This window comes from Aegilops tauschii, chromosome 3 (assembly GCF_002575655.3).
Source record: "Aegilops tauschii subsp. strangulata cultivar AL8/78 chromosome 3, Aet v6.0, whole genome shotgun sequence".
In the NCBI taxonomy this organism is placed as follows: Eukaryota; Viridiplantae; Streptophyta; class Magnoliopsida; order Poales; family Poaceae; genus Aegilops; species Aegilops tauschii.
Genome location: NC_053037.3, coordinates 139,858,430 through 139,869,140, shown reverse-complemented (window position 1 = coordinate 139,869,140; position 10,711 = coordinate 139,858,430). Strand labels below are relative to the sequence as shown.

The 10,711-nt window shown below is 43.7% G+C and overlaps 1 protein-coding gene and 2 long non-coding RNA genes across 3 annotated transcripts; all 3 read right to left on the bottom strand.

Annotated features, from left to right (window-relative positions):
* Positions 1-343: 343 nt before the first annotated feature.
* LOC109768423 (putative ubiquitin-conjugating enzyme E2 38) lies at positions 344-5,014 on the bottom strand. Its single transcript, XM_020327147.4, has 7 exons — positions 4,857-5,014; positions 4,647-4,737; positions 3,594-3,995; positions 3,405-3,468; positions 2,204-2,343; positions 1,812-2,123; positions 344-969 (listed from the first exon to the last, which is right to left on the bottom strand). Exons 1-7 carry the CDS (start codon positions 4,865-4,867, stop codon positions 634-636), a joined length of 1,356 nt encoding a protein of 451 aa, XP_020182736.1. The 5' UTR covers positions 4,868-5,014; the 3' UTR covers positions 344-633.
* Positions 5,015-6,982: 1,968 nt separating this feature from the next.
* Positions 6,983-7,824, bottom strand: LOC141042309 (uncharacterized). Its single transcript, XR_012204474.1, has 2 exons — positions 7,597-7,824; positions 6,983-7,227 (listed from the first exon to the last, which is right to left on the bottom strand). It is a non-coding gene; the product is annotated as an uncharacterized lncRNA (long non-coding RNA).
* A 2-nt stretch (positions 7,825-7,826) lies between these two features.
* On the bottom strand, positions 7,827-10,450 carry LOC120976559 (uncharacterized). Its single transcript, XR_012204473.1, has 5 exons — positions 10,125-10,450; positions 9,860-10,010; positions 8,585-8,952; positions 8,395-8,491; positions 7,827-8,113 (listed from the first exon to the last, which is right to left on the bottom strand). It is a non-coding gene; the product is annotated as an uncharacterized lncRNA (long non-coding RNA).
* Positions 10,451-10,711: the final 261 nt, after the last annotated feature.

Below are 10,711 nucleotides of genomic sequence, written 5' to 3'. Positions count from 1 at the left end.
TGGAATATTTGCCATACTATGAACATTTTATTTTAGACATTTGAAAACTTTTGAGTTTGACTTGATTTTGAATTTTGAATAAAGGGCGGGTTTGAAACATCATGAGTTTAATAACAGTAATCATGATGACATGGCATTATTAGTATAGGATTACTGTAGCTTAATTATCCGGGCGTTACATGGGTTTAGTTGAGTCCAAACTGACCCGAACTAACTCTAACCCATGGATCCAATTGTCCCAGAAAACTTGCGGCTCAGAGATCCCAGGACAAGGTAGCTCTATGGAACAAGCGACTGATTATCCACTCATCAGCACTGGTGCAATGAGCAGGAGCAGGGGGCATTCAACTGTGCAACTGGCTTACGAGATGCAAAATACACTTTAGGCATAATATAATATAATATATGCCTAACTTGAATACGGTACCGTCAGAATCGGCACTCGGTTGATTCAGGTCGTTCCTCCGGTGAATAAGTTCGAGTTCCAACAATTACTGAAAGTCGCTACTATCTACAAAACCTTCCCTGCACTTAGGAAAGCAAACTACTACCACCACCTTGTTACCTATTTCTAGTTACGGAGCCTGCAGCTATCACCCCCATTACCAGGCAAATTATCTCCTACCGCAGTCTTCAGGCTGCGGGCAGGTTCTTCTTCACCTTGTCTTCCAGGAACTTCCTAGTGTCAGCGCCCTTCACGTTGAACTCCATCAGAAGATCTTCAAACAGCGTCTTGAGGTTGTCAATGAACATAGTGCGCCTACCCAGTGGATCCACCCTCATCACTTCTTGCTTCTTTGGTACACTGCTGCTGCTGCTGCTGCTAGATGCTCCAGTGCCGTCGTATTCCACTTCTTCCTCTTCGGGGACCTCCGATCCAACCATGTTACCCTCTAGGTAGTGTTTGCATGCTGCCAGAATGGTGCGTCCACGTTCCCGGAAGTGGCCGGCGACAAGGTCTCCAAAGTGCTGCAAGTAGAGCCAACAACAAAGGAAGGTTACTAAAAAGCAGTAGATAATAGAGTTCTATGTGACTTAACTGTTTGTTAATTACAAATAAGGGCTGTCATCTTGCAAAATTAAATTAAAACTTATCACATAGGAAGCACCTTCCTGTTATTCAGGATCAGAATGACCTCTTTCTATAGTAACAGAACCAGGATATATACTATTAAACCAGGATCAGGGAATACTCAGCAAACCTGCATGTTCTTCCCCTTGGCTATAAATCTATAATATGTTTGGTCTGTCCAAAAAAGAAGCTGTGGCATGTCACATCCTACATTCCTATCTTCTAGTACTTATCATTTTGTTCTGTAGATAGATGGCCGTCTTTGCATACTGAAAATTTTCTTAAACTCCATTCATTCAGTCAAGTATGCATACTAGGTATCAAGCTGCCCTTGCCGACTAAGAATACGAAAAAATGAGTAACCAGGCATTGCATTACTCAGGTAATCATGTACAAGGCTGGCTGCTTATTTAGGCCTAAACTGGAACAAGCCCAAAGGCCCACCAAAAATCCACTACAAGGTGGGGCTGACCAAGCGCATACCGGCCACCGTGTTTTAGAACATTGATGATGAAAACAAACCTTCATATAGCATATTCAAGCATATAACAGCAGCAAATGCAGTAAACCACTGGAAGATCCAGAAATTGGAGGAAATAAAAGGGCAAATCTCTAATAGTCTAGCATGTCACAAGTAAGTTTCTTGTTTCAGCATGCATTAAAAGGACAGGAGAGAGACTATTATTTTGTTTTTGCCCGTTAACAGCCAGAACTGTAGGTACATATAGCAAAACATTACCTCCGGAGGCCTTCTAAGTGAATACAGCATAGTCCTACAGGAGTGCAGAAATGTGTTCTTGTTATACTCTACAGAATGCTGTTGTCCAGTTGCGGTATTCGCAGAGCCTGCATATCCCGGTTCATTGAAGTATGGCTTCTCATTCAAAATGAGAGCCTGAATGGACACAAGCACCTGCAGCATGGTTGAGTGAGCTGAGTTCCACTTCTCGCAACCACTACCACTCCAGGTACCAAGGAGGCTAAGGCAGACTTTTCCACAATTATACAAGTTCGGATTAAGTCGAAGCCCTCCAGAATGGTAATACACCAACTGCAGCACCATCAATGTTAAGCATTTTAGTAAAATGATAAAATTAATCACATAAAGAGAAATGCTGGAAGCTTACGTACCGGAGGCTCTGAAGGATAATTAGAGGTAAAATGTGCATCAAAGAAGAAGAGACCATCATGATAGGGTGTTCCCTTAGGGCCAATAATCGCAGCCCTAAGAAGATCCATTCTATCTTCAGCAACACGGACAAAGATAGAAGCTACAAAAAAGAGTAGTTTTCACAATTTATACTTCTGATTTGAGAAAGTATACTGAAAAGGTGCGATAAATAAGCCATAGCTTGCTCAACTTCATAATATCAATCCGTTTGCTAGTGCTAAGTCAAATGAGAATTAACTAAATTTCATAGAGTAAATTTAGCTGCCGATTAGCCGTAGGATTTGATTCTTTATCCAGATCTCAAATTCATGTATGTATAATTTTGGTGTTATTGCCCCCACTGTTGGATGAAAGATTCTAGGGCTCACAGCATTGACTGGGCATTAGAAATCAAATATGCTATTTAAGCCTCACTAGTCATTCAGTACATAGCTACGCAAAACCGATGCCAAACAAATCACTGAATTGTTTTAGCCACACTAGATTAAGTATAAGTCCAGATCTAATAGATTTCAGAACTCACTCCAAAATCTTAAGATTGTACAGAGATACTTAATAAGCTTAGAGCATAAAGTAGAATGCTTCCATAAATTGACAGTTCTACTAAGATTATAATCCTAAGTGTGTAAATATATCACAAGAACAATGAATACATCCATTTTTAAGTAGTTTAATCAGATGAAACAATTAAGAAACCTATAAAATAGAGAAAGCCACATTAAAATTACAATATTATACTTCTATCAAATGATGGGATGATGGTCTTGTGCACCCTGTGCAGACATACTTAAGTGTGCAGCACGGAGAATTGAATAACAAGGTCAATAGATGTACATTAACTCTCCATGCATGCATTATATTACGAGATAAGCTTGAAAGACTGATGTCCTTTATGAGCCTTAAGTAGGCTAAAGGGGTTATGGTTTGTGTGCCCCAAGAACCTAAATTTCTACCTCGGACACTCATAAGAACATGACAAAAGACACGTGCAGGCAGTAGAGCCAATTGTGTTGGCTAGAGAAAATCTAGTTCGCCAGAGTGTTATGGAGGTGCTAGGTTAAATTTTAAGTGGAATATACCTTTGTCCCACTTATTATTGGTAAAACTGAATAGTTAACTTACAGAAAACTAAAGAGAGAAACCGAGTTGTTAACAGCTAACCTGGTAGATCTTTCTCTAAAAGTTTCCAGTCATGTTGAATTCTCTTTGCCCATTCCCTGCTTGTCTGAAATAATATGCACATGGAACAAGACGTAAGTATCACACGCTCCGCAAGAATAAAATAAAATAAGAAGGGATTCGTATACAAAATGAGCATAATGTGTGAAATCAAATAATTCAACACATTACCTTCCCCACTGATTTATTAGCATAATGGTGGTCAGAGAAATTTTGAACAGTGTAGAATTGTTGAAATGCCTTATATTTCCTTGTAATTTCATCCTCAACTAACTCATCTGACGCTCCGTCCTGCTCGTCATTGGCTGCAAGTTTCTGAAGCCATGGTACAGTAGCCTCCACACCTGGAGGCAGATCTAAATCATCAAATTTATCAGCAAGCTGCTGATTAAAGTCAGCTTCATCAAATTCATATTCAGAGTCATCGCCGTTGTCATCATCACAATCATCATCATCATCATCCATATAGTAATCCTCTTCCTCATTTTCTACGTAATCAGTATCTGGTAGCTCTGATTCAGTCATTTGCACAGAAGCACTTGTGCTGGATCCAACTTGGTCGCTGGAAGAACCCTGTTAGATAGTGACATGTCAGTAGAAAACAGAGGTAATTATGCTGTTGTATGGTGAGACTAAAACTAGCAGAGTACTTCATTCTGCAATTAACTCTGTGATGTCTAATTAGTATTGTTTGTGACATAATTAAATGGAAACCCCATCCTCATGATCCGTACCATACAGATAAGATAAGAAATAACAGAAAAGCCGATCAGAATAGAAGAAACAAACAAAGATCAGAACTAATTAGGCATGCAGATGGCACCGACACCCCTAAAATCTTCAAACAAATCGAATTGGTCATAGACCTCAAGCCAATTATGACCGGCATTGCATCAATCGACCTGACAAAGGGTAGGCGCCCCAAGATCGCATCCACAAACCCCTCAAATCCCGGACCTAATAAAGAAATTAACCCCAATAAAGACCTATAAACCCTCCTAAATTTCCGCCCAAAACTCGAAACCCTAGCGTCGAGATCGCGGCTTCTCACCGCATAAAAACCCCAATTCCGACTGAACAAAACCCTAAACGCGACACCTCGGGCGCAACGTAGGGACTTGGCACGCGAAAATTCCAAGGCCGCGCACCGCGATCGGTGCGGAGGAAACCAAAATCAACTGGGGATGCGGAACGAACGGAACCCGAGGAACCGTGCGAAATTACCTCGCACCGCTGGCGCTTCTGCTGCGATGAACTCCAAGCCGCCGCGCCCGTCGCCCAGCACGACGAGCCCCCCTGCTGCGGCCCGCGGCACCTGCACGGGAACAATACCCCTAAGCCGATCACCCAACGACGAAAAGGTTAACAAACCACCGAAAGTCAGAGGCGCCGGTCGATCGCGGCGGCGGCGGCAACGGGGAGGAGGTGCCGTACTCTGTGTCCATGGCCGCCGGCGGAGGCCAGGCTGGGGGCGCCGCGAGAGGCGTAGGAGGCGGGGTGGGGTGGGAGCTCGGGCGGAGTGCGCGGGTGCGACGGAGGGGAGGCGAGGCGAGACTGCGAGAGGGGAAGGGGAACGCGTGGCCGTACCGATCTATTTGGCCCGGGGGGTTGGCAGAGTCCCGGGACCCACCGCGCTGGCGCTCCTACGCCCGCCGCACTCGCTCGCTGTAGCCTGGGGCCACGGTGGAGGGAACACCGTTCCAGGCCCACGTGTCAGCGGGTCGGGTTGAGTCCTGGCGTGAGGGGAGAGGAAGAGGGGAGGAAGGTTAGGTTCCGCGACGGCGACGCGCTTGCGCACGGGTCAGGGTTGGTATTGACGGTGGACCCGGTATGTCAGGGTGGAGGAGCTGGACCGGGTCGGCGGCTACCGGTTTGGCCTATGTTTATGGGTTCTGGAAAGGCTGGAAAACCGGAGCGTTAGCTTTGATTTCATAAGTTGATGTTTACTAAATATGCCCGTGCGTTGCTACGGGTGACAATACAGCTAAACGAATCGAACAAATGATTAAGTTACTTGAATGACTTCTTAAAGATGGAATGCATGGATAGTATCATGAGGTAGACCTACAAAATTTTATTTAACCATTGACTGCTTAGGCGCATCAATCAGTCTTTTTTCAGTTTGATATGTTGATGTCCAAGAGCACAATTTTAGTTTAGGGGTTGTTCGGATCTCCTTCAACGCCATGCTTCACCAACTACACGAATCAGAGGCCTCTCATAGTACAATTTGGTGAAGTTGCCGAAGCTTATCTTCGTGAAGTCGAAATCACAGAGCTTAATATATTTACGATGACAGTGCCATCGCCAACTGGCTTTACACTTACTTGTGTATCTCCATTTTCATGAACTTTCATGAACCCCGTCGAAGCACTATCCATTACGTTGGATTGTTTCCTTATCACAAGTCCGCCACGAAGCGCTATCGATGGCGTCGCCATTGTTCCATTCTCACAAGCTCACCAATATCCAGCCACCAGCCCTCCACCTCAATTCTATTTGTGTCGTCGCCCCACCATTGCCTCCCTCTCCTCCCGTCGTCCTCCTCCCTCCATCACCCTCTTTCACACCATTGGCCTCCTTCCTAGTGTCACCCTCTTCACCAACATAGACCCCCTCCCCGCCGTCGACCTATGCTATGTTCGTGGCCAACCCCTCATCCAACAGAAGTCCCAAATGGTGCAAGTCCTCCACGAAAGCTGGACCACGGCATTGAAGCTTCAACATTTCCATACATTTAAGATTAGGCTTATATGTATGTTTCTTTCCCTGGAGTTGTTGCATAGTGAAATAGTTTAGCATAGCAATGTTAACTTCAGCTAGAAATACAATATATCTGCTCGGGTAATAGCTCATCTAAATAAATGTTATTTTTCACTTGTATATATACTTTGCAAGTAATCTTTCATCAAGTTCCCACACATAGATGTAAAATCACTGCCACTTGCATTCAATCGCCAATTGTAATAATTCTCTAATAAACCTTTTTATTCTAATTTTTTGCTGGCTCTACAGGGAATATCAAGGTCACGGCTACCAGATTTTTAGATCAACATAATGTGTCAGTATATCATCGCTTTTAAAATAAAGAAATTTGCGGATATGATATAAACTTCAGTGTCACTACATTTACAATCCATATGATAAACAATAATGGCCCATAGCTCGTACATGTACAATATGAATGTTAGAAGGTCCACCACACTTTCCTGCTCCATCCTTGCTACAGCTAAGAGAGAGAATAGGCATACAATGTGTTACCCTTGCAATATGAGAAGCAAAGTACAGAGCCACAACGGTATTTCAAGTAGGCACAAGAGAGAGAATATATTGCATTACTTCTATAAGGAATATAATGGTTCCAATGAATTGGTATCCAGGTTTGACTACTTCCATAAGAAACTTATTTCCTGTAGTGTGTAGACACTTGAAGAAACATGTTTCATGTAATCTAGACACTTGAAGAAGGCAAATGTATATGAAGCTCTGCAATTCCCTCATTGGTCCTGACATATTGGATCCTTCGCCATGCATCATGGGTTCAGGGGCTCATTCTTTCCTTTGCTTTAGTTGCTTGTTACCTGGCATACAACGTGTCATCTCATTCCAAAAAATATTGAAGGACTAATAGACATGGTCTTCATGAGTTTATCCATTGCTTGCATCTGTATGTACATACTGACATGGAGTAACTCCTCTCTCAGTGAATTTCAGAAAAGGGTCATTTGGCGATGACTCATGTGAGCTGTGCTCAAGCCAGTTGACCAATGCTGCAGCTAAAGCATGTTTGGAGAAAGTAACCATGCTGAGATATAGGTTAGAAACAAAATAGAAGCCAATTTTTAAGATAAAACATGGTAAACATGATAAACATGGTATTAGCACAACTGGAGCAAAGATCACAACATGGAAAAATGATCATCATTATAGATAAAAAATAGGATGGTTGAATAAAATAATTATTTCTCCTCAATTTGACATAGCAGAGCACGAGTACACCCAAATAGATACATAATTTGCCTGCTTTCCATACTACCTAGATAATTATAATTGCTTGAAGGCAAAGTCTGTAAGAAAGGAATATGTAGAAATTTGAAAACCAACATAAAGTAATCTGACATTGTTCTAACCTTACAAATTGAGGTGCATTAGTAAGAAAAGTGAAACTTCTTACCCTGTTGCTTGCACAAGTAGCAGGCTTTCCTAGGTTTGAATCACTCCAAGAAATCAATGGGTAAACTGCGGCATCTGCTCTGTTCTGCTAATTGTGCGGTAGTACGAAGTGGTTAAGACATCGACATAGGGACGGATTGCATCACAAATTTGACAACCAACAACGACAGGAGCACATCTCTGAAGAAAGCACAAATCCACAATGTGATCTCTACTCTCTGATAGCCGGTGGAGAAAGTAGACGGAGAGCGCCATCACCAGCACATACATGGGGTTCATCACGAGCACTGGCGGAGCTCTGTCCAGGCTACAGAGGCGACGACGCGGGGTTCATCTCCGTCGCGCACATTCAGGCGTCCACCGGCGGGCTGCATGCCCTGTCGAGCCGGCCCTAGTGCTCTGTCAAGGCTATTAGTGCAGTAGCGCAGGTCGTTGCACACACCGGCTCAAGATTCATGCCCCTGTATCGCTTCTCGGCGTAGTATACTCGCCGCCTACTCACTGGCCCCGTTTGCACCCTGCACACACACCAGCCACCAATTAACATATATGCACAGCCACCAATTAACATATATGCACACACACACACACAAGAAGCTACGCACCGCATACTCTACACAACCAGGACAACATCTTCTACACACTCTGAATTGATTACATAACATCACAGAAAACAATTTTGTTGTCAAATTTCAATATATTATGGAAAGCATGCTGAAAGAAACTTTGATAGTTGAAAATGCCTAATTATGTTTCCTATGGGCATCGGTTAAAATGTCAAGAGTAGGGTTAAGAATACCATGAATATATAGCCTTCTTGCCATAACGTATCATCAATCTAGTCAGTTGTCCTTTTTTGTATGGGCGCATGATCCATAGCTTTGAGATCCATATGTCTATTCTACCAACAGAAGACTATGCATATTAGTGAAAATGATATCGATACATTTGGAAGGTTTGTTTAGTTGTAAAATTATTGTACAACATACCTTTGATTATTCTTAAAGACTGAATGAAGTTAATGTGAGATCCGAAGTGTCTTCAGAATTGGCGAGTGGGGAAGATCAAGATCAATTAACATCAGATGGTGGCTGAAGATTGTGAGAGAATATTAATTGCCTTAGCAATCATCTTGGGCAGTTGGCATGGATGTTGGTCCCTGACTGATGACGCTCTGCTTGTTTATTTGTTCCCGCAGATCCTCTAAATAACTGGCAGGGTGCCGCCGATGAATAGCTCATCTGTGAGGCCCTCCAGAAACGATAAATAAGCCGTGTTGACGGGAGTTTTTTACTATGCTGCTGGTACAAACGCCGTGAAATACCATCAGAAGCACACCATACCACCAATTAGATGGCTGCAATGGTATACCAATTTCGTTAACAAACTATGAATTAATTCTAAAAACCTATTCTGATTAGGTATCAAAATGCATGCATACGTATATGTAAACACCTTTAGATAGAGCTCAAGGACTACAACTGTAAGATCCAACAACAATCGGAAAAAACTGAAATTCTGCTGCCACAAGGCCCACAACCGCAGGAAGAAATTCTAGATCAAGACTGCTCTATCCCTCCACGCAGGCTGGGGGCCAAGGTGCGGGCTGTGATCTCGAGCAACCAGAACTGGGCGGTAGGTGCAGGCATGAAGTTTGAAACCTAAGGTTAATCTGAGAGCTCCCCGTTGTGTACTTCGTGGACACCTGATCGACCAGTCGTGGGTACTGAGGTGTACGCAGTGGTGGCAGTATGTGTGTAGTGAAGCTATAGGGAATCTGTTCATGCATGAGTCAAACTGAAACCTGATGTCTATGCTTTATGATATAATGCACAAAAGATTAGTAACTGGAATCTTAATTTATTTCTATAGTATTAAGTGGGCAATTATGCCCCATGCCCCCATCTATAAACTGTAGGACTGCCCCAATGACAGTGCGACCGTGTGCTGGGAGTAGACATTCACAGGAGCTCTGGAAGGTGCTTATTAGCAGATGGTTGGTAGGCATTGCATGCTATGGTTTCTCTTTTCTTAATATAATTACATGAAAAAAGCGATTGGCTACAGAGCATAGAGTCTGATCTCTGATGTGTTCATGTTCTCACTTCCTCACCAAATCTGAACCTAAACATTATATTAGTTTGCACTTCAAACATCTTCCGTCTAGTAATTCTATTCATGCATGATCAAGATTGTAGAAACACATACATGTGATTAATAAATCTCGAAAAAATACATGTGATTAAGGATGGGAAAAGACAAACCTGAGGGTTGAAGTAAGATGGAGTTGCATGAATTCTCCATCTTCACGATTGCTAGTTTGACTCTTGTCAGAATATTAGAAATCCCTATCGGCAAAAATCAAAACACATATGAAAGCCTTGCGGTATCCATCCTTCCCCTACTAAATTTTGGCTGCAATCAGAAATATTTAATCATTGACAACTGCAGAGATGGGGTAGGGGTCAAGTCAACAGATCTTGGCGGTGCCGGTGCTTGTCAATCATCTATGCAACAGGGGAGACATACCATGCGGCAAGTTGGAGAGGCGCGCTGTCGAGGAGGCTGGGCACGGTTGTCAGCGGGGCTGCGGGATGGACGTCGACGAGCAGCTCGTCCGTGCTCCCCGCATGGACGACGAGCAGCTGCGGCTAGGTGTCGCGGGACATGCGGCGGATCCTGCCGATCTCGTCCAGATTTGGTGACCACGGGTCGAGGACGGGTACCACAGGGTGGAGGGACGGCGGCGGCGGAGGGATGGGGGCACGGCGGCGGAAGAAACCCTCGTGCGGGGCAGCAATTTCAGCAACGGGCGAGTCAGGGCTGCGTACGAACTATTTTTTACACTTATGTTTGGGCTACGGTGGACTGCGGGTTGATTTCTAAAACCACAGGGACGCGGCCCGAAGGAAGTACTCGCTTCAGGTCGAGGCCCAGCCGGTTGAGCCTGCTGGTGACCACGAAAATCGACGGATGAAACGGTTTCCGAAATAGTACCGCCTCGCATATATGTTTTAAATTCAAATTGAAAGCGTAAATTCACAAGAAGAAGCGTATTGTGACGGTGAACCCGACAAAGTCAATCCGTGCTTTATTATTAGGGAGAGATTAAGGGC

Excerpts from the sequence above, each read along its gene's own strand:
- LOC109768423 (XM_020327147.4), bottom strand. Across the intron at positions 2,344-3,404 it reads TTTAGAGAAAGATCTACCAG|CTTCTATCTTTGTCCGTGTT; the intron begins GTTAGCTGTTAA and ends TCTTTTTTGTAG. Across the intron at positions 2,124-2,203 it reads ATTATCCTTCAGAGCCTCCG|TTGGTGTATTACCATTCTGG; the intron begins GTACGTAAGCTT and ends ATGGTGCTGCAG.